The sequence below is a fragment of the Neoarius graeffei genome, chromosome 6 (genome assembly GCF_027579695.1).
Source record: "Neoarius graeffei isolate fNeoGra1 chromosome 6, fNeoGra1.pri, whole genome shotgun sequence".
In the NCBI taxonomy this organism is placed as follows: Eukaryota; Metazoa; Chordata; class Actinopteri; order Siluriformes; family Ariidae; genus Neoarius; species Neoarius graeffei.
The window spans coordinates 66,725,201-66,749,516 of NC_083574.1; the positions used below are offsets into that span (position 1 = coordinate 66,725,201).

Here is a 24,316-nt window from a genome sequence, read left to right on the forward strand (position 1 = left end):
AAAAGCCTGTGGGCCACTTAGATTTTATCTTAACTTCCTAACAAAGTTGGTATCAAATGGCTGAGGAGAGAATGTCCTTCAATAATTTACCAAATATTATTTTGGTTTATGAACTATATGGCTGCCACCTATCAATCAGTTCTATTGGGGCAAAGCCTAATTCACTCAAACAGCTCTAACTCATGATTATTTATAGTAACCACCTAACACCCTAGGATGCTTTAGCAACCATGCAGCAACACCCTAGTAAATACCTGGGACAGACCGCCTAACAACACCCAAGCAACCACCACCAGACGGACAGATTTCTTTGATAATGATCTAAAACGCGTACAATCATGGGGAAAAAGGAAGTACACCCATCTTCAATTCTACGTTTTTATTTATCAGAAGCTAAATAATTGTGTGGTCCTCCTCAACCTCTATAAACCAGGGCATCAGCGACACAGTAGCCCGCACAGCTATACCATGAGAAACCAGACTTGTTTATAATTAGTTAAGTTGCTCTTCATGAGCGCAATTAGAACAATTTGTCTTCCAAACAAAATCAGCATCAAAATCCATTGAATATTCCTCCCTGAGCTGTGATTTTCCTGAAAATTTGTTAACCGGCCTCAATAGCAACTTGTTTATGAGAAATTACAAACCAGGGAGTAACTTTTGTGCAGACTGATTTGATCGTCCAAACAAAATCAATCAAAATCCATTGAAAACTCCGGGAGTAGCAGTGATTTTTGTGAATTGTAGACGGACGGACGGACAGACAACGGACGCCGCATGATGGCAATAGCTCATCACCTTACAGCCAGTGAGCTAACAAACAGAAAACCTTAGGTGACGACAAAAAAAAAACAAAACAAAAAAAACCCTTTCAATATGTAGTCATTTTCCCCAAGAAGTAAATGAACATTCAGAAACTTGGTGGGAAAAAATATTTACACCCTTTCTACTTCCAGAATCACAGAGTCATTACCAACGAGGAATTACTAATGAAATGCACAAGATTATTAAATAATCAAGAACAGTAACTACTTCTATACAGTATTCTGGAGTACACAGGTGTCTCTCCACACAATGCCAAGAAGAAAATACATCAGCCATGACCTCAGAGAAGCAACCGTTGCTGCTCATCAACCTGGGAAGGGTAAAAGGCCATCTCCCAAAAATTCATCACTATCACGAGAAAGACTGTTTACAAATGGAGAGCCTTCAAGACTATTGCCAATCTTCAAAGGATCAGATGTCCCAGCAAATTCATTCCAAAGTCAGAACCAATATGGCTTTCAAGGATGGGTGGCCAGGAAAAAGGCCCTTCTCTCCAAAAACAATAGCACAACATGAATTAACGTTTGCAAAATTGCACCTGAACAAACCACAGATGTTCTGGAGCACCACCCTTAACACTGATGAGACCAAGATAGTGATGTTGAGCAAAAAACAAACAGCATATCATCAAAAACTCCTCATACGAACTGTTGAGTATGGTGGTGGAGGGGTGATTTATTTTTGCTATTTTGCTCTACACTGAAGACATTTGGGTTTGAGATCAAAGACAATAGATCAGAATTGTAGCTTTCATTTCCTTATATTTACATCACCTAGATGTGTTAAACTTAGATCATGACACTAATTGCTTGAACTCACCAGTTTTTCAAAAGAGATTAAAAATATTGCAGCCAATTTTTTTTTTCTAATTGCCCAGGTGTGCCCTGTTAGATTCATTGTTTAAACAATTAATAGCTTTGAATTGTCTATGCTTGGTTTGAACCCTGGGTTTCACCTGTGAAGACTGCATTATTTGTTAAAAAAAGATAAACCAATATGAAGACTGGATAATGGTCTTTGGGAGCCATTTTGAAGCTGAGAAAAGAGGGGAAATCAGAGGTTTTGCAGAAGTATTAGGCATAGCTAATGCAACAATTTGGAATGTCCTCAAAAAGAAAACACTGGTGTACTAACAACCAGACAGGCTGGTTGTGAACCGAAAACAAGTCAGTGACACCAACAATCTCCACAGGACAATGGTGAAGGCATCCCAATCCAACAGTCAAAGACGACTTTGCAAGCAGAAACACAGACACGATACCACAAGATGCAAACCACTCATCAGCAGTTGGAATCAGAAGGCCAGAATAGAATTCACAAAGAAATACAGAGATGAGCATCTTCTGTAATGAAGATTAACCTCTACCAAAAGGATGGAAAAGACCAAAGTATGGAGAAAGAAGGGGATCTGTTCATAATCAAACATGCAAGCTCATCTGTCAAGCACAGTGGTGGTAGTGTCATGGCTTGAGTTTGCATGCCTGCTTGTAGAATGGGCTCACTAATCTTTACTGACGTAACTCATAAGCAGAATAAATTCGGAAGCCTACAGAACCATTCCGTCTGCCAATTTACAGAGAAATATAATTGGGAGGAACTTCGTCATGTAGCAAGTCAAGACAATAACCTAAAACGCACTGCAAACAAAGGACTTTATCAGGGGAAAAAGCAGAGACTATCCAAGTCAATCACCAGACCTTAACCCAACAGAGCATGCATTATACTTCCTGAAGAGGAGGCTGATTGTTTTGTGTCCATCTTTTTACCCAACATAACTGACCTGATGGTGACCAAAACCAACAGGTATGTGGAGAGGCTGAGTTAGCTCTCAAGCTGGTCCACAGAATAACCGGAAGTAACGTTGCACAATTGTATTGCATGGCAACTCGGTGAAAACCCACTGCCAAAAGCAGTGTTTGACATTTCCTTGTAACATTAGCAGTTCTGAGCTAAATAATTGAAAATGTCAAAAGTTGTGCAAGTGGTTGTCACAGTCAATATGATGATTCTCCCCCCATGGTTTTCCCATAAATGAAGCCAGGAGACAGAAGTGGTTTGCAAATCTATTAAAAAAAAAAAAAAGAAAAAAAAAAAAAAAGTGTGTTTTTGTCTAAAGAAATGGTTGCTAGCTGCTGCTGTTTTGTTTACACAAATCTGTACAAGTAAAGAGTAGTTTATTGTTCACATTTACAAATTACACAAATGATCAGAAGCTATATTTAGTGTTTGTTTTAACAAATTGTTTGCGCATTGGGTTTTATTTAGGAGAGTACTTTAATATAAATGTATTATCTTTTATAAAACCAAGTTATTTATGCACTACTGCATATTGCACTTACTCTGAATAAGTGCTGAATTTATAGTTAGATATACTTGTGTGTACCACAAGCTGGCCTAGAAGAAGCAGCCTGTGTCACATGCACACTCAAGCACAGTGAAATTCATCCTCTGCATTTAACCCATCTGAAGCAGTGAACACGCACGCGCACACACCCAGAGCAGTGGGCAGCCATATGATAGCGCCCGGAGAGCAGTTAGGGGTTAGGTACCTTGCTCAAGGGCACTTCAGCCCAAGGTCGCCCCATATTAACTTGGTGGTTAGCGTGTCCGCTGATCGAACCGGGAGATCCCAAGTTCTACTTGTGGTCAGCTCATACCAAAAGACCATTATCAAAATGGTACCTACTGCCATGTGGCAAGGCATGCCACAATACAGATGCGAGTAGGGAGTCAAACTCTCATGGTGACCAGAGAACTGGCGCCCCTACTGTAACCTCAGCTATGTAATAGGCAAGAGGCCGAGGGCTACTGAAACAGAGATTGGCACCGCCCAATGTGCCTCAAGGGCCTGGTCAGTACTGGGACAGGAGACTCCCTGGGAAAAATCAAGCTCTGGCATGGGAAGGGGCTTTAAACTTTATACTTGTGTGTACTTGCAGTGTATTTAGATCATGTTTCAACCTCAAATCACAAAAAGTTGGGATGGTATGTTGAAATTAAATTTAAAGCTGAAAGCAAAGATTTATAAGTAATCTTTGTCTTGTATTGCACTTAAAACAATACATCAGTACATTATCCGATGTTTTACCTTGTGATTTTTTTCCAAAAATAAAGACATTTCAATTTTGATTCTTGCAACACATTTAAAAAAATTTGGGATGGCAAAGCATTTACCACTTTGCAATGTTGCCATTCCTTCTCACAACACTTAAAAAGATGTTTAGGGACTGAAGACATCAAGTGATTAAGCTTTTCAGGTGTTGTCACATTCTTCCTGTAAATGGATATTAATGGGTGCAACAGTACATGGTCACGTTCTTATTTTTTGCTTCAAAATTTGTCACACATTCTCTTCTGGGGACATAGGGGACAGGCACCCTCTCTTTCTGCAGCCATGCTTTTGAAATGTGTGCAAAATGATATGTTAAAATATACTTGGAAAATACATCATCTTGAAGGCAGCAAATCTTGCTCCAAAATCTTACTGCACTGACACAACCTCATACCATGACAGAAGCTGGTTTTTGGACTTGCTGCTAGTAACAGTCATCCATTTCTTAAAAAAAAAATAAAAATAAAAGACCTGGAATACTGATTTGCCTAACTACAATACACATTTCTACTGTGTGAGAGAGTCTATCCCAGATGCCTCTGAGCCCAGAGAAGTCAACAGCACTTCTTGATACAGTTCACGTAAGGCTTCTTTGTTGCACAGTAAAGCTTTAACTGGTATTTGTGGAGGTAACTCAGTATTCTAAGTGCTTGACAAAAGGTTTGCCAAAGCATACCAAGCCCATGTCATTATATCAGCTACAGATGAAGGATGGTTCAGAGATCAGAGGTGTTCAACTTTAGGCTTGTGTCCTTGCCCTTTACACATTGAAATTCCTCCAGATTCCTTGAATCATTTAAATGATATGTACCGCAGAGAGTGAAATATGCAAATCCCTTTGTATGCTTCTTTGAGGAACATTATTTTTATACATTTCAATAATTTTCTCACGCATTTGTTAACGAATTGGAGATATTCAGCCCATCATGGCTCCTGAAAAACTAGGCCTTTCCTGGATACTGATTTTGTACCAAATCACGCTTACAATCTCCTGTTCACATAATGAGTTTCAAAACATAATTCATTGTTTTACCTCATTACTAGCCCCAAATTTCCCCATCCCAACTTTTTTTTGGAATGTGTTGCAGGCCTGAAACGCAGGACTGTATATATGAACAAATGGAATGAAGTCAACCAGACAAAACATGAAATATCTCGGGTTCATACTGTCTGTAATGAAGTACAAGTCAATGTAAATTTAGAAAAATCACTGCTTGCTTTTTTTTTTGCTGCATTTTCCATACTAAGTTGTTCTGATTTGGAGCTGCATTATATTAACAGTTATACCATTGTCAATTTTTATAACTGACATATACGCTTGTTAACTCCATGCCACCTGTAATGAAAGAGCACTTTCAAGCATAGTAAATGTTTGTACTGATTTGACTTGTGTGGTCGCCTTCATCTTGTTATTCATTGTAAGAAATAGCCTTTATAAATAAGACATCCTTTTACAGCTATTTTACATCACGTAATACTGGAGTAATGTGGCTAAAACTGGAGGTACAACCCCGATTCCAAAAAAGTTGGGACAAAGTACAAATTGTAAATAAAAACGGAATGCAATGATGTGGAAGTTTCAAAATTCCATATTTTATTCAGAATAGAACATAGATGACATATCAAATGTTTAAACTGAGAAAATGTATCATTTAAAGAGAAAAATTAGGTGATTTTAAATTTCATGACAACAACACATCTCAAAAAAGTTGGGACAAGGACATGTTTACCACTGTGAGACATCCCCTTTCCTCTTTACAACAGTCTGTAAACGTCTGGGGACTGAGGAAACAAGTTGCCCAAGTTTAGGGATAGGAATGTTAACCCATTCTTGTCTAATGTAGGATTCTAGTTGCTCAACTGTCTTAGGTCTTTTTTGTCATATCTTCCGTTTTATGATGCACCAAATGTTTTCTATGGGTGAAAGATCTGGACTGCAGGCTGGCCAGTTCAGTACCTGGACCCTTCTACGCAGCCATGATGCTGTAATTGATGCAGTATGTGGTTTGCCATTGTCATGTTGGAAAATGCAAGGTCTTCCCTGAAAGAGACGTCATCTGGATGGGAGCATATGTTGCTCTAGAACCTGGATATACCTTTCAGCATTGATGGTGTCTTTCCAGATGTGTAAGCTGCCCATGCCACACGCACTAATGCAACCCCATACCATCAGAGATGCAGGCTTCTGAACTGAGCGCCGATAACATCTTGGGTCGTCCTTCTCCTCTTTAGTCCGAATGACATGGCATCCCTGATTTCCATAAAGAACTTCAAATTTTGATTCGTCTGACCACAGAACAGTTTTCCACTTTGCCACAGTCCATTTTAAATGAGCCTTGGCCCAGAGAAGACGTTTGCGCTTCTGGATCATGTTTAGATACGGCTTCTTCTTTGAACTATAGAGTTTTAGCTGGCAACGGCGGATGGCACGGTGAATTGTGTTCACAGATAATGTTCTCTGGAAATATTCCTGAGCCCATTTTGTGATTTCCAATACAGAAGCATGCCTGTATGTGATGCAGTGCCGTCTAAGGGCCCGAAGATCACGGGCACCCAGTATGGTTTTCCGGCCTTGACCCTTACGCACAGAGATTCTTCCAGATTCTCTAAATCTTTTGATGATATTATGCACTGTAGATGATGATATGTTCAAACTCTCTGCAATTTTACACTGTCGAACTCCTTTCTGATATTGCTCCACTATTTGTCGGCGCAGAATTAGGGGGATTGGTGATCCTCTTCCCGTCTTTACTTCTGAGAGCCACTGTCACTCCAAGATGCTCTTTTTATACCCAGTCATGTTAATGACCCATTGCCAATTGACCTAATGAGTTGCAATTTGGTCCTCCAGCTGTTCCTTTTTTGTACCTTTAACTTTTCCAACCTCTTATTGGCCCTGTCCCAACTTTTTTGAGATGTGTTGCTGTCATGAAATTTCAAATGAGCCAATATTTGGCATGAAATTTCAAAATGTCTCACTTTCGACATTTGATATGTTGTCTATTGTGAATACAATATCAGTTTTTGAGATTTGTAAAATTATTGCATTCCGTTTTTATTTACAATTTGTACTTTGTCCAAACTTTTTTGGAATCGGGGTTGTACATGTCTACATGTGGTGTTGCATAATGAAGTTGTTAGACTTTGCAGAAAGCGAAACACAGTTGTGGTCAGAAGTTTACATACAGTGACGTGTCATCTTGGATATGAATGTGATGGCAACATTGGGCTTTCAATGATTTCTCTGAACTGTTCTTTTTTCTGTGGCAGAATGTACAGCATACATTAAGAAAAAAAACACTAGAATTTGGTGCACAAGTTTCAATTTTCTTTGGGTTTTCTGAAATTAACACAGGGTCAAAAATATACAGACAGCACACCTAATATTTGGGTAAAAATGTTTCTTAACAAGATTCATCTTGACCAAACATTTTTGTTTACCATGAACAAGCTTCTACCAAAATTCTGGTTGGATATTTCACAACTCTTCATGGTAGAATTGGTAGAGTTCAATTTTTTTTTTCTTGGCACGGACTATTTTCAATAGGGTTGAAGTCAGGGCTTGTTTTAAGCTTAACGTTAGCCTACTTTATCCTCCACAGCCAGCTCTGATGCGTGTTTGGGTTCATTGTCCTGTTGTGAGACTCAGTCATGTTCAAGTTTCCAATGGTTTGAGGTTATCCTGAAGAATTCTGAGGTAGTCCTTCATTATTCTATCCACTTTGTGCAATGAACTAGTTCCACTGGCAGTAAAACAGCCCCAGAGCATGATGCTGCTACCACCACCACTGGCTGGTACATCTGTACATGGTGCTCATTGTGGCCAAACAACTCAATCTTTGTCTCATCTGAACATACAGCTTTCCTCCAGAAGACTTTTTCTTTGTCCGTGTGTTCAGCTTCAAACTTTAGTTAAGCTTGAAGGTGTCAATTTTGGAGCAGGGGGTTATTTCTTGGAAAGCAGCCTCTTAGTCCATGGTGATCTGAACTGTAGACAGTGATCCATCAGCTTCCATTCATGGCAGGGCTGTGCCATGGTGGTTCCTGACCATCTGAACTAATTTCCTTCCAGCTGAGGGTGACTGTTTAGGTTTTCTTGAAACAAAGTGGCTTAGCAAAGTGACTATACCTCCCAGTAACTTGCATACAATTGTTTGAACTGATATTGGGATCTGCAGTTGTTTAGAACTGGCTCTAAGAGACATTCCTGAGTTATGTACATCTGTGATCCTCTTTCTCGGATCTGCACTGAGCTCCTTGGACTTTCCCATTTTACTGCGTGTTGGTCAATCCAATGAGTGCTATAAACAAGCCCTTTTTATGAAGGAACAGAGAAGCTACCAGCTGTAGTCAATCACTAACAGGAAGTTAAGAGGCCTTGGCAAGATAAGAGACATTTTGGAAGTCTCAGCACCTCTGAATTAGTAATCCAAGTAAGTGTATGTAAGTTTTTGACATGGTACGTATACTTCTGACCCCGTGTTGATTTCAGAAAGCCCAAAATAAATTAAAACTTCTGCACCAAATTCATAGGTTCTTTCTATTAAAGAAATCTGTACAATCATTTCGCCAGTGTGACAGAGTGCCTGTCACTACAGTCGAGTACGTGCTCTGACTGCCATACCAACAAGCCTGGCTCTGTGGTGTTGTGGTCAGGGTGCAGGTTTGGCACCCTTTAGACCTGGGTTCAAGGCAGGATAAGGCGACTGTTCTCTCGCTTCGGTACACCACAGAAAATTAACAGTTCAGAGAAATCATTGAAAGCCCAATATTGCCATGACATTCATAAACTCTCCTGATTACCAGAGGACTAGCCCCCCACTGTAACCCTAGCTATGTAATAGGCGAGAGGCCAAGAGCTACAGTACAGAAACAGATCGGCACTGCCCTATGCGCCACATGGTGTAGGAAGGACTTTTCTGATTCATATCCAAGATGACATTTCATGTCAACTTCTGACCACAACTGTACATTGTTTTATTTGTAGTCTTATTTCTAAAGGTTTATTTTCTCACTTAATGTTGGCAGCCATATTGGCTTGGCACAGTGGAGGGTCAGTGTTCCAGAGCTCTAACACAGTCACTGGCGCTAAGTGGGTTAACGAAATATTTATGATGAGGTAATTGGCTAGTGGATTAATACAGGATGAACTTAATATAAAAGTCACACAAATAAATTCTCTCATAAATGGGCAGAAAGCACAAGTGGTTGATGTCTATAGTGCAACAACTGGATTTGGTTTCAAAGTTTCAAATACACCATTAAAATATGTTATAGAACTAAAAAGAAAAAACTGGAGTCCAGTTTTCTCCTCTAGTTAATGGATAAAAAGAAAAGCAATGCTGGTGACCATGGCATTAAGAGAGTACCCTACTGAATCAAAACAAGAAAACCAGTATATGCAAGGTCTGCTCACTGAAACTAATCCTCCACAAGGACACAACTATACCGTTAAGGGTGATATTACCGTTCGAGCAAGGTCACGCTTCATGGTGCTGTGAGTAAGGAGTTGCAGCTTTATCTCAGTCTCCCATTTCCTGCAGTTCTGTACATACTCGTGACTGCCCAGACTGTGTTTACTAAGGAAGAAAGAAAAGGAACAAGCTTGGGTCAGTGGCAAAATGCAAGAAGTTACATTCTTATATTAGATGAGCTTTGTCCATATCATAGCCACAAAGGAATAAAAGGTTGCATGTTTACCATTATTAAATTTACTGGTACAGACCTGTAAAGCCCCATTACATTTTTTTTTTTTAAACAATTTTGATCGGTGAAACACGTTGCTTCTTGGATCACCCTGATGATGCATGTCAAAGCTGAAAAATTACTTTCTTGGTCTCCATATTTATTATTTGTTGTTTAATTAACGTTATTGATGCACTTTTAAAAGTTTATTTCTAGATGCTAAAATTCTGTGTGTTAAAACCACTAATGCTTAAAGAAGACACACAGAACCATGGCCTCACTTTTAGTTTATAAATGCCTTAAGACCTCAAGAATGGCATAGGAATAGTTTTAAGCGTTAACAGTAAATCTAATATAGTAATTTTTATGATTAAAATGATTCATATAGGTAGCGGTCTGAGTGAATGGCCTTGACATCACTGCAAGAAGTCTATCGGTCTCGTCGCCATTTCCGCTATACTTAAAAAAAAAAAAAAAAAAAAAAAAAAAAAAAGAGCTGACTGCAACTTCGAGCTTCCATTTTGAGCTCATTTATCGCCATGCCACGTAGATGTGTTGCTGGCAGATGCAGCAACACGACAGAAGGTGAATTTACATTGCATTCACAGCCCAAGAATGTTCAAACTGCAAAGATTTGGACACGTTTTGCAAGTAGTTCACGGGTACATTGGGCACCTACGAAGTAGTCTCTTTTCTGCTCTGCACATTTTACTGATGACTCTTACGAAACCTCTGATCTGTGGAGGAGCGTTGGCTATAAGCCCGCACTGAAAGAGGGTGCAGTACCAACAATTAAAGGAAAACTACAAGAAAAGGAAAGTAAGTTCAGGTGCACCAGTTCTCCCGGAGTGTGAGCCGAGGGTTGTTGCTAAAACCTAGGATGGGACAAGACATTATCGCTCAGGCAGTGACTTCCCCACAGTTGCTGCTAAAACCGGTGACATCCCATCCCAGGTTTTAGTAATTGCCTGAGCCAAGCAGTAATGGTGGAGTACTCAGCATGGAGAAACGAGTGGACCAGTTGTCTGATTTCTCTGCTGGATATGCTTGCCTCAGCAGCAGTATCTCACCCTTACGTGAAAGAAGCGAATGAACAGAGAACTGAACGAAGAACTGAACGTCAGATTGTTTCAAAACGATCGGCCACAAGATCGGCCTTCAAGAAGCGAGAAAACAGACAGGTAAGCTACGACTCATTTGGATACAAAACAACAAAAACACCACTACTCGTTGTTTACCTGCATTTAGATTAATACATGCAACTTGTATTGTGTATTTAAGTTACCAGTATAAGATTATTTAATTTGCTTCAGAATGTGATTGTCTCAGTTCATCTGATTATTTAATTAGCCTTTTACATTTTATCAGTGAAAATGCATGCATGTACATGTATGTTGTATAAGTTATAACACCTCTCCTGGTTTAATGAGAGTCAACCCACAATCAATGAAGTCAAATCAGTCTTAGTTGAGCAAGTCGGTAATGGTATTTCTTACCTTCACCATACATTTATTTATCTGACTTGTCTATAGCTGTCAAAGGCCTCTGCCTTAAAACCAGTTCCCGCTGTGACGTCACACACTCGGGGCTGGCTGGCTCAGCGGGGCAGCTCAAGTGCCAACTCATCTCATCTCATTATCTCTAGCCGCTTTATCCTTCTACAGGGTCGCAGGCAAGCTGGAGCCTATCCCAGCTGACTACGGGCGAAAGGCGGGGTACACCCTGGACAAGTCGCCAGGTCATCACAGGGCTGACACATAGACACAGACAACCATTCACACTCACATTCACACCTACGGTCAATTTAGAGTCACCAGTTAACCTAACCTGCATGTCTTTGGACTGTGGGGGAAACCGGAGCACCCGGAGGAAACCCACACGGACACTGGGAGAACATGCAAACTCCACACAGAAAGGCCCTTGCCGGCCCCGGGGCTCGAACCCAGAACCTTTTTGCTGTGAGGCGACAGCGCTAACCACTACACCACCGTGCCGCCCCAAGTGCCAACTGTGTGATCGATTTTAACTCTCAAAAATATATATTTTTTATTTCCATTTATGTAGCATACAAGAGTCAAGGATGGAGATACTATCCACTCAGAAATGTATTTAAAAATAAAAGGTTCTACATTCTACAAAAGGTTCTCCTTTAAAGAGTACAGTACAGAATTTAAACATAATTGATAGTACAAGTACTAATTATGATAATGCACACAAGTGTAGCGACCTGATTAGCTATCATAAGCTTAGCAGTCCAAAAGCACATCAAGTTTTATTGCACATGGGCAACCAATATGGCATCCAGGATGTGACGTAAATTCAGTAATAGCCAGGTATCAGAAGTTAAGCGCAGCTGATGTAAACATGCATGTTAACCTGGATTTAGTCAGATGAAAAAGCGTCATCTTCAAGTCGGTACAGACAGTGGAGAAACCAGACATCTGTACGAACCATGGAAAAGGGACTACTCTCCTCGGGGGTGCCGCTTTTAGGCAGTGCCTAAATATATACATTAGCTTTTGTCCATACTAGGGGTATTCAATTACAATTCAAAGAGGTCCAGTTAGGGAAAATTTCCCCAAAGAAAGGTCCAAAACATCATAAAGTCAAACATGCATTATGATTCAGTGCCATATATTTTGAAATAGCCTAATAGTTGTATTCATGTCTGTATGTAGTCAACAACTGACTATCAAATAAAATAAAGTACAATTCAATAGTATTTCAACAATGTTTATTACTAATTTTCACACTGAACTGGAGGGCATTCTAATAAAATCAATGATCTTTTCTCATGTAAAATAAAGGTTTGTATTTAAAAATAAAGAGCTTTTGAAAAAGGTATCTTGTTTACAAAGCGGTCAGACCATAGACTAGCCCATCTGTACCAGTTAGTGAAGGACTACAATCTTAAGACATTTGAACAGGTGAAAAATTAGTTTGATCTCCCCAAGACAGTTTTCTTTATTTATTTTTAAAGATATTTACAGTTAAGAACCTTTGACAACACACAAGGAGTGGGAAAACTTCTAAGACCTACCCCTATAGAAAGGTTTTTAATAGAAATACAAAACGGGCAATAGAGATAAGAAAATAATCATTTTCATTTATGAATGTGCATAATTCCCTGCAGATAAAGCATAGATGGGAGGCAGAAATAAACAAGGATATACCAATGGATACTTGGAAGGAGATATGCACTGAAGCACATCTAGTCACAAATTCAAACACTTGGAGGGAATTCAAATGGAAAATAAATCACCAGATTTTTCAGAACACCAGAAATAACAGCCAAGATGAGCCCAACACATCCCAGTTCATGCTGGAGGAACTGTGGAACACAGATTGCCAAATCACACTCGTGTATTCTGGCTGTGCCCCAAGCTTAGCTTATTCTGGAGAGAAATACTTGATGCCCTCAAACAGGATATCCCACAAAGCCCTACAGTGGCATTATTGGGAGCAACACCCAAAGGTATGGACAGGAGGGCCAATAAATACCTCTTAAATATACTGCTTACAGCAGCATTAAAATTTATAACTATTAGATGGTTGAAATTGGATCCTTCCACATATAACGAATGGATCCAAAAAGTATGGGACCTATATAAGATGGAGCAAATTACATATTCATTATGACTCCAAAGATCCACTTTTACTAAACGATGGAGTCCTGTTATAACTAATATGATGAGGCTTTGGCCCTCCTGCTTAAAGGAGATACGCAGAACCTCTCTTTTTAAATGCATTTCTGAGTGGATAGTATCTCCATCCTTGACTCTTGTATGCTGCATAAATGGGAATTTAAAAAAAAAAAAAAAAGTGTATTTTTGAGAGTTAAAATCGACCGCAAAGTTGGCATTCGAGCTGCCCCGCTGAACCAGCCAGCCCTGAGTGAGTGACGTCACAGTAGTAACCAGTTTTAAGGCCGAGGCCTTTGACAGCTATCGACCAAAGCCAGACGCGGCAGGCGAGAGTGGCTGCAATGGCCTCTTTGTTCGGATTTATTGGAGATTCTTCGGATTCCTCAGATAGTAATACATCTGATTGTGATCGTCCTGAAATTGGAGTGTGTGTACGTGCTATTGCTATACACATAGAACCGTATCAGTTCAAACCATTGGAAAGTGAATCCAATAGTAACACGTCGGCCATGGAGGCCCCCACCTTACAAAATAAAGCCAGAGAACAAAGCCATCTAGAGAATTGGATGGAATTGAACTGACAGTCTCATGTGACCCTCATTAAAACAGGATAGGCATTATAACTTGTGCAACATACATGTACATGCATGCATTTTTCACTGGTAAAACGTAAAAGGCTAATTAAATAAATCAGATGAACTGAGACAACCACATTCTAGGATAAATTAAATAACCTTATACCGGTAACTTAAATACACAATACAAGTTGCATGTATTAATCTAAATGCAGGTAAACAACGAGTGGTGTTGTTGTGATGCACCAAATGAGTCGCATCTTGCCAGTCTGTGCTCTCGCTTCTTGAAGGCCGATCTTGTGGCCGATTGTTTTGAAACAATCTGACTTTCAGTTCTTCGTTCATTCCGTCCCAAAATCCACGCAACTTTAAGGGAACATTTATTGGTACGGGACAGCACGGTGGTGTAGTGGTTAGTGCTGTCGCCTCACAGCAAGAAGGTCCGGGTTCGAGCCCCATGGCCGGCGAGGGCCTTTCTGTGTGGAGTTTGCATGTTCTCCCCGTGTCCGCGTGGGTTTCCTCCGGGTGCTCCGGTTTCCCCCACAGTCCAAAGACATGCAGGTTAGGTTAACTGGTGACTCTAAATTGACCGTAGGTGTGAATGAGAGTGTGAATGGTTGTCTGTGTCTATGTGTCAGCCCTGTGATGACCTGGCGACTTGTCCAGGGTGTACCCCGCCTTTCGCCCGTAGTCAGCTGGGATAGGCTCCAGCTTGCCTGCGACCCTGTAGAACAGGATAAAGCGGCTAGAGATAATGAGATGAGATGAGATTTATTGGTACGTTCTTGGGCAGTAAGTGAATGTGTCTGGATTCTGGTGGATCAATCATACTAGGCTATTAGATAATGCAGGGGTGATAGCGTTCCGGCGCCGCGCCGGATTTCCGGCGTACCGTGGCTGGGGGGAAAAAAAAAAATCTAGTTCGCCCATTGTCCTGTGTCATTCTGAGATGCGCAGATAGACAGTAAAGGGAATTCGCATGATATGGAACTAGTGGGAAAAAAGTGCCGTCACGGCACGAATTAGACCCTAATTCGTGCCGTGACGGCACTTTTTTCCCCACTAGTTCCATATCATGCGAATTCCCTTTACTGTCTATCTGCGCATCTCAGAATGACACAGGACAATGGGCGAACTAGATTTTTTTTTTTTCCCCCAGCCACGGTACGCCGGAAATCCGGCGCGGCGCCGGAACGCTATCACCCCTGGATAATGTATTTTCTGTGCTTTCAGTTCAGATTTGAGTGAATATGATTGCTCAAAAAGATTTGTTCTTTGTCTTTTAGGCTACGTTCACACTGCAGGCTGAAGTGACTCAAATCCGATCTTTTCGCCCATATGTGACCTGTATCCGATCTTTTATTGACAATATGAACGACACAGATCCGATTTTTTCAAATCCGACCCAGGCCGTTTGGATATGTGGTCCTAATTCCGATCCCTATCCGCTCTTTTCATATGCGACTTCAGTCTGAACCGCCAGGTCGCATTCATCCGACTTACACGTCATCAACAAGCCACAAACGTCACTATTCTGCGCTGAAGTAGGCGGCGGGTCTCTCAAAAAAAGTTACAACAACATGGCGCATAATCACGGGCGCAGATAGAGGGTGGGACTCGTCCCACCCAGATTTAAATTCACCTCGTTCGGTCCCCCCCACTTATAGGGAGGAAAAAACGTCTATGCTGTCTTTCTTTGTATAAGGCAAACCTCACGGAAAAATCAAAAGACTAATTACCATTCGGTTTATTGAGGTGCACAGCAGTGTATACATAGTTGCAACAATTCACATAAAACAAAGACTGATATTCGGTTGGTTGAGCTGCGCAGACTGCACAGGTTGCGAGCTCGAGCTTGGTTGCTATGGTTACTAACAACAAGTTTGACAGGCATATCGGGGTTGGTTTACTGGCAGCTTTGTCCCCCCCCCCCAGTTTTTTGTCCCTCCCAGTTCAAAAAACGTATCTGTGCCCCTGCGCATGACATCAATGCGAGGGACGCTTCGGGCTGTGAAGGTTCTGAATCTTCTCAATGGAAGGACGCAGAGGTTAGGGAGCTGATTTCCATTTGGGGGGATACAGCTATTCAAGCTAGATTGGATGGGTCATACCGCAACCGGGCGGTTTTACTTCCGTAAACACTGGCCATGCTCACTGCGTGTGACGTCGTATCCTGCAATGCGCATGCGGAACACTTTTAGGTCGCTTTTCGTTCATACTGAGGATCACATACAAGTCGCATATATTTGTTAATGTGAACGACCTCACAAAAAAATCGGATTTCACAAAAAAATCGGAATTGAGCATTAAGCCTTGCAGTTTGAACGTAGCGTTAGTGATGCTTCACATTGCCGCTTTTAATTATAGCCACGGTCTCGAAGCATATGAGGCAAACTGGTTTTGAACTCCCTGTGGGAAGTATGAACATGTACAAGTCTATCCATTCTGGAGTTTGCCCATTCTAAAAGCTCTGTTTTCTCTGTCTATTTTCCTCATTTCAGAGCACGCCATGTATGTTTGCCTGACTCACTTCTTCGGACTTTCGTGTTTGTTTCCTCACAGCTGGCTGTGTGTGTTTTTCTATTTATTTTCTCACACATGGACAGCTCTGAATAAAATTACTCGACTGACTGAGTCGTATCACGTGGGAAGAATTACAATGCATGTGATTGGTCTGCGTGTTTCCTATGTACATACTTTAACTACCGTAAATGTGAGAAAAGTTGTGCAGGTTAAAATAGAAATGATCCGTCAAAATTTAATAGGTCTGAGTACATACAGAACGGCATCTGGGTCCGGATCTGTGCCGCAGTCCACCATTTGGTGATGCCGGGTCTACATGATTCTAGCTAATCGACTTGCATGGCCTGCATCCCTTTTCTGTGGACGATGTTGGCATAGCATCGTGTTTGACTAATGCGACCTGCATAGCCCAAGAACTTGACCTGTAGGTTACTTACAAAGTAATCAGGCTCAAAAATGGTACTCGCAAACAGAATTTCTACCAAAAGGAGTGTTTCTAAAGCGTGACCTGTTCCCAAAGTTGTGTAGCCACCGCTTAGCAAGTCCTTTACATTCTTTGGTTGTCAGCAATGGAACATAGAAAAAAATGATTTCCTTTCTCACCACATTTATTTTTGCAACCACAGGCTATGCACTCCACTATTTTTCAACAATGTTTTTTACATCCAGCTAAATCGCAGCATCAGGAGCAGCAAGCCGATTAAGATATAGGAAACCTGTCAATGATACTACATCATGCTGATCTTTGACACTGTCCACAAAATGGCAATATGGCTGCACCCTTGAGTGAGCAGGAATGCAAAAGAATTTTAAAGTACTGCTTTATGCAACACATTGTGACAATTCAGGGTAGTCAAAATGTATTTATGCAAAACGTATAATATTTCTAGCATGTTTATCTTTCACTGTGGGTTCCCTTTAACTTCTAACAGCAGAAACAACCAAGTCTGTAGAACAGGCTTAAATTTTATGGGTAAATAAATTCCCAACTGCCTTTTAATTTGGTTAATGTCAACAATTAATAATCAAAAAAAGTATGTCAAACATTATAATGGTCAGGTCTTGGTTTTCTTGTCTTTGTGGTCCTCTCTCAATCCTTGCAACATAAACCCAGCCCCTGCCTCTCCTCCCAGTCTTGTAGAGTTTGCACTGAACTACCCATTTATTTGCACTGACACTTTGCGGCACCTTTAAAAAAAAAAAAAAACCCACTATGTCCTTGTTTTTAATTCCATGATATCCCTTTAATTTATTTATTTTAATTACTTTACTATTTAACTTTACTTATGTCTTTATTCATGTTTAGGTAATGCTGCTGGAGAGAACTCAGAGAATAAGAATTTAATTGTACTGTGTGACACTGTCGAGTACATATGACAAAGTTGAACTGAATAACCGATTTACATTACATTAGCTGTAGACAATATTATAGCATCTTCAGAACTCCGTGAGGTACAAAGGTGCCATCTTTTGGTTTACCTGATGTCAAAGATTAAGGACTTGAGTACAAAAATTTTTAAGGCACTTGTCAAACACAGGGCTTGATACAAGCCACACTTGCGTCCAAAACTGATTCAGAAGCATGTTGTGCTGGCAGTGGTGGAACCAAAAATTAATTTCAGCGGGATGAGGAAATGCAAAATAAAATTACTATTGATTTCCTGAACTGTATAATTAAATTGGTTAGTATGACGCATTTGTGCATTTCACGTGAAATGTCAGACATCAATAGGAACAGTGATGCCAAATTTGTTATTTAATCATTTAAGGCACAAGGACGAATGTCATACTCTCTCACCCCTATCATTCAGAGTAACACTAGCTAATCATGGGCATCTGTGAGCTCATGCCTGTGGATTTGGATATCACGTTCCTTCAAATGTTACCCAGTACCCCTGATGCTGCCTGAGCAGCAGTTTGAAACCGTGCAGTTGGCTGGCTTTATTTGCCTTTGAGGAAGCATGACAGACTTTACTGTCCATGGTTGGTAGCTGTCGTAAGAGAGCTGTGTGGTGGATGGCAGTTGGCCATGACTAAATTAGGGAGCAAACCTTGGGGGGTAGGAGGTGAATGGGCAGGTAGAACAGTTCTTGCATTGTTGTCTTTACAAGTCTTCTTAGATAGGGCCCTCATTTAGAAGAAATGATCAGACCTTTACTTTTTACCACATTTGACAGCAATTACAAGTTCAAGTCTTCCTGAGAAAGGTTTTCTTGAGCACCTTTCTGGAGTTGGCTTAATTTACACATCCTTCAAATTCTGAACAGTTTCCCAACCTCTGCTCCTGAAAAGCACTGCATAGCATGATGCTGCTACCACTATGCTTCATCATAAGGGTGGTATTTGCCAGGTAAACAGTATTTTTTTCTTTAATCTTTTTCTCTCATTAGGCAAGAGAATATTTTTCTTCATGCTCTCAGAGAATCTTTTAAGTTCATATCATATGCCTTTTACTCAGAAGTGTCTTCCATCTTGACCAGAGGTCTCAAACTTCAATTAGCTTGGGGCCACTTCTGGCATCGTGATCTCATAGGAGAGCCATTTCAGTGTTTAAGTAACACAAAAAAGCAGAATTAAAAAAAAGTCATTGTATAATAATACAAACAAGATTCATTTTTATGTGAATCGTTTTTAACAGTAGATGTAAATTTTTCCTTCCCTCTTTGTAAATAATTAAAGCCCTTTTTTTTTTACACAAATTTGCATACACTTTTAAAGTTAGTGCATTTTTTCCTTTCAAATAACTATTTAAACCTTGCACTGAACAAATAAAATGCTACCCCTGAATCCATGTGTGCGTTACTAAATTTCCATTTCTGCTCATATTTTTAATAACCAACAAAAATGCAAAAAGCAGTTTCTTTACATTTTATACACCGTTCTGAACACTACAAATGTTTCATTATCTAAAATCTTTGTAATCAACTAACAAAAGAAATGTCTGAAATAAAACAGAAGTATACATTTGGATACTGGTCCCGATTTTTAAACAGTTAGTACAATTTTTTTTTCTACTTTTAAGTAACTTATTTAAACCCTAGTAGGTGGGCGCCTTTGAGCGGTGTTTGTCGGCCTGCCTCTTGGATGCTAGGGTGGAGCGTAGGAGTCTTCTCCGGGCCAACGCCCACATCCTCCTGCAGCAGCGCATGAATGTCTGGGCTGAGGGTACGGCAACCTCCTCCTCTTGGTTGGGGAAGAGTGGTGGTTGGTAACTTAGGGAGCACTGGAAGGGCGAGAGACCTGTGGCAGATGAAGGCAGAGTGTTGTGAGCGTATTCGACCCAAGGTAGGTACTTACTCCAAGAACCGGCATCCTTGGACGCCATGCACCTGATTGCGACCAGATCTTGATTCGCCCATTCCGCCTGGCCATTGGTTTGGGGATGGAAACCTGAGGAGAGACTACAGGAGGCCCCAGTGAATTTGCAGAATTGAATTGAGGACCCCGGTCAGAGACGATGTACAGTGGGGAGTCCGTGTATGCAGAAAATGTGGAGGATGAGTAATTCGGTGGTTTCTTTTGCGGTGGGAAGCTTGGGCAGAGGGATGAAGTGGACTGACTTGGAAAAACGGTCAATGACTGAGAATGCATGTGTTGCCACCGGAGTTGGGGAGTCCTGTGACGAAGTCCAGGGTGATGTGTGACCAGGGTCGATGAGGAGTCGGGAGGGGTCTTAGCAAGCCCGCAGGGGGTCGATTGGCTGTCTTGTTCTAGGCACGTGTTGCAAGCTGCCACGAACTCCTGGCCGTCTTCCTTGATTGATGGCCACCAGAAGCGCTGTTGGAAGAGTGCCAGGGTCTGAGCAGCTCCCAGGTGACAAGCCAACTTGGAGCCATGACCCCACTGCAGCACCTGGGTTCGCACAGAAAAGGGAACAAACAGATGGTTATGTGGTATGTTGCTTGAGTTACCTTCTCCAGGGTCCTGCTCCAGGGCCTTCTGCACTAATGTCTCTACCTCGAGTAGGGCAGCCCCCACCAGACAGCGTGGAGGGAGGATGGTTTTGGGCATTCTAGACTCCTCCTGGCGGGAAAAGAATATCCTGGACAAGGTGTCGGGTTTGCCGTTCTTGGAGCCTGGGCGGTAGGAGAGCATGAAACGGAACCGGGAGAAGAGAGACCATCTGCCTTGCCGTGAATTGAGACGTTTGGCGGACTTAAGATATTCTAAATTTTTGTGGTCGGTCCAGACAAGGAAGGGGAGATTCGACCCCTTGAGCCAGTGCCTCCACTCCTCCAAGGCCAGCTTGATGGCCAACAGTTCTCTGTCGCCAATGTAGTTTCATTTGGCAGGAGACAGCTGGCAAGAGGAGGAGCAGGAGTGGACCTAGTCATCACTGGCCCTCTGGGAGAGAATGGCTCAGACCCCTGACTTGGAAGCGTCGACCTCCACAATGAACTGTTTGGTCGGATCAAGTATGGTGAGAATGGGTGCTGTGGTGAACTTACGTTTAAGCATGGAGAAGGCTCTCTTTGCTACCTCCCCCCACTTGAATGGGCTCTTGGTTGAGGTCAACGCCGTGAGAGGTCTGGCCACCGTGCTGAAGTCACGGATGAAGCGCCTGTAGAAGTTAGCGAACCTCAGGAAACACTGGAGCAATCGTCATGAAGATGGGGTGGGCCAGTCAGCGACTGCCTCAAGCTTGAGAGGGTCCATCTGGATCCTCACTGGGGAGATGATGAACCCCAGAAACAAGACAGAGCTCTAGTAAAATTCACTTTTTTTCCACCTTGACAAACAGCTTGTTTTCTGCCAGGCGCTGGAGGACCTGCCAGACGTGACCCCGATGTTCTTCCAGGGAGTGGGAGAAGATCAGGAGGTCATCCAGGTACATGAAAACGAAGATGTTGAGGAAGTCTCTTAAGACATTGTTAACAAGTGCTTGGAAGACTGTGGGCACATTGGTCAGGCCAAAAGGGACCACGAGGTACTCGTAGTGACCAGTGGTGGTGTTAAAGGCCATTTTCCACTCGTCCCCCTTCCTGATCCTGACAAGATGCTAGGCATTGTGTAGATCCAGCTTGGAAAACACCTTGGCTCCTTGGAGTAATTCAAAGGCCGTGGTCATGAGCGGTAATGGGTAGCAGTTCTTGACCGTGATGGCGTTGAGACCTTGATAGTCAGTCAATGTGGGGGCGGAGCAACTTGTCCTTTTCCACAAAGAAGAATCCTGCCCCTGCTGGGGAGGAAGAAGGGCAGATGATCCCAGCTGCCAAAGATTCTGAGATGGACTTCTCCATGGCTTGCCTTTTGACGGGAAAAAGAGTACAGTCGAGTCGCCCTTTGGGTGGCGCCGTCCCAGGCAGGTCGTCAGTTCCACAGTCATAGGGTCTGTGAGGAGGGAGGGACACTGCTTGGGTCTTGCTGAAAATGAGTTAAGTCCAGGTATTCCGGAGGCATGGTGAGAGAGGTCGGAAAACTTGCTGGCTGAAGACTGCAGTGGCTTGGCAGGAGGCAGAGCAGAGTTCAGGCAGGAAGCTAGGCAGGGCTGGCTCCAGCCTAGGATGGTGGTGTCAGCCCAGTTTAGGCGAGGATTGTGCTGCATTAACCAGGGTAATCCTGGGACGATGGGTACGTGGGGGTCGTTCATGACATGAAGTTGGATAGTTTGAGTGGTTACCAGAAATCCTCAGGGTGAGTGGTGCAGTAAGGTGGGTGATGGTGGTCAAGCCGGTGCCATTGATTGTCAGGACAGTCAGAGAAACGTCGAGAGCAAATAACGGGATTCCCAGACGCTTGGCGGTGGCGGAGCAGATCAGGTTCCTGTCCGCCTGAGTTGACGAGGGCCTGGAAGTGGTGATGCTGGTTATCATGGATAACAAGGAGTAACGGACGATCAGCAGGGGGTTGGTTCCAAGCATTGCCCACCAGGGCCCCTCGATTCACTGGTGGGCTCGTCCTTTTAGTGGGCAGGCCCGGCAGATGTATCCCAGCTGACTGCAGTAGAAGCAGGCCTCTGTGCTCTCGTTCCTCTGCTGACACCCGAACCCGGTCTACCTGCATGGGTTCAATGGACGAGACAGGAGGTGGAGAGGAGGTGAAGCTGGGGTGGGTCTTTTCTCTCCTCCATTGCTGGATCCGGGCATCGATACAGTTGGCGAGGTCCATGAGGCTGGAGAGGTCTGACGGCAGCTCCCGCAAAACCAATTCATCCTTAATGGTGTCAGACAAACCATGCAGGAACGTGTCGAACTGGGCACTCTCGTTCCAACCGCGTGATGCTGCCAATGTCCGGAGCCCAATGGCATAGTCCGAGGTAGACCGGGACCCCTGTCGCAGCTCCATGAGTTCTCTAGCCACCTCCCGGCCGGACAGAGAGCAGTCGAAATTTCACCTCATCTCCTCGGAGAAATCTTTGAAATTGGAGCAAAAGGGTGCATCAGTGTCCCAGACCACTGTTCCCCACTCCCTGGCCTTGCCAGTGAGGAGCGTGATGGTATATACTACCCGGGAACATTCTGTGGGGAAGGCCAGAGGTTGCAGCTCTAGGATCAATAAGCATCAAGACAAAAACAATCTGCAAGTACCTGGTTCTCCATCGTAGGGCTGAGGCGCCGGGAGTCTCAGCTCGTAGAGAGAGGCGGTGGCAGGAGCTGAAGTAGGAGACGGCTGGGCAGGGGTAGGCACGGCTTGATAGTGCTGCATCTGCGTGGTGAGGTTGAGTGAGTTGGACAGGGTGGCAAGGTTCTGAGTAATTTGTTGTAGGTCTTGTTGGTGGGTCCCAAGGAGAGTCCCTTGTTGCTGGACGGCCGTTCTCAGATGGGCGAGTTCCGCTGAATCCATGCTAGGCAGAACGTACTGTTAGGGGTGCTGGAGGTGTGGTGGAGCTTGGATCCAGAAGCAGAACACATACACAGACAGTAATCCAATAAATAAGGTGGGTTTAATCCAGGGAAAGGGCGTGGCAAAAAGGTAAACAAACTAGGCGATGAAACAATAGCAAAAAGTGTCCAGGTAAAAAAAGGAGGCAAAAACTTGACATTCAAACGAGGCAGGCAAGGACAAGGAAAACGCTAGTGCAAAAAAACATGAACAAGAAAAATGCTAGAGAGAAAAACCATGAAAAGCATACGAGGCACAGAAACAGCTAGAGAAAACATATGAGACGTTCTGGAAAAGTCCATTTCTGAGAATGGCGTTTATAAAGGCAGCGGTGAAAACCAGGAAGTGAATTCAGGTGAGCGCTCACTTAACAGGGAAGCAGGCAGGATGGAATTCCCATCCCAGATCGGCGTTGACGCGGGAGATACGCAAGCTCTGGAGCGGATGTCCTGGGCGGAGCATGACAGAGAAGGGGTCTGCAAACAGCTGAAAGGTGTTACGGTGTGCCCTGAAGTCAGCAAAATGCTCAAACACCTGCTTTAAGTTTTCAAAAGCAGAGATAGTCATCAGCATTGAATGTTGTGCGCTCCTCCACCAAAGATTTGCATGCAGTGAAATGAGTGTGGGTTTTTTTTTGCAGACAGCTGAGTTTTCCACAATCTCAGTTTTGTGGTGAAGGCTTTCATACTCTTATAAGCTGTTGTAATGAGCTGACCAGGGTCCTGCAGCTTCAGGTTAAGGATGTTCAGCTCCTAGGTTATGTCCACAAGAAATGCCAGATCCATGATCCATTTTGGACCATCAAGTTCAGGGAAATCCAGTCTGCCATCCTCCATGAAAGCTCACCTCTGCTTTTAACCTACAAAAAATCTCTACAAGACGTTACCCATGCTGAGCCAGCACGCCTCAATAAAGTACATCACCACGTGCTCACTCAATTTCTCCTAAAAAGGCCCAGAACTGGTGGTGCTATAAACTTCAGGACCTGATGCAATTTATACATTTCAGAACATTATCAATCCATTCATCCACCATCTGTAACCGCTCATGTGCAGGGTTGTGGGCAAGCTAGAACCCATCCCAGCTGACTATGGGCGAGAGGTGGGGTATACCCTGAACAAGTTGCCAGA

General features: G+C 42.8%; 1 protein-coding gene across 3 annotated transcripts in view; it reads right to left on the bottom strand.

Moving 5' to 3' along the window:
• Positions 1 to 24,316, bottom strand: part of pik3c2a (phosphatidylinositol-4-phosphate 3-kinase, catalytic subunit type 2 alpha) — a 322,810-nt gene that overhangs the window by 157,953 nt on the left and 140,541 nt on the right. For all 3 annotated transcript variants that reach the window (XM_060924002.1, XM_060924003.1, XM_060924001.1), the window contains exon 6: positions 9,405 to 9,516. In XM_060924002.1, the coding sequence (XP_060779985.1) occupies positions 9,405 to 9,516 (112 nt within the window). The remainder of the gene's footprint in view (positions 1 to 9,404; positions 9,517 to 24,316) is intronic.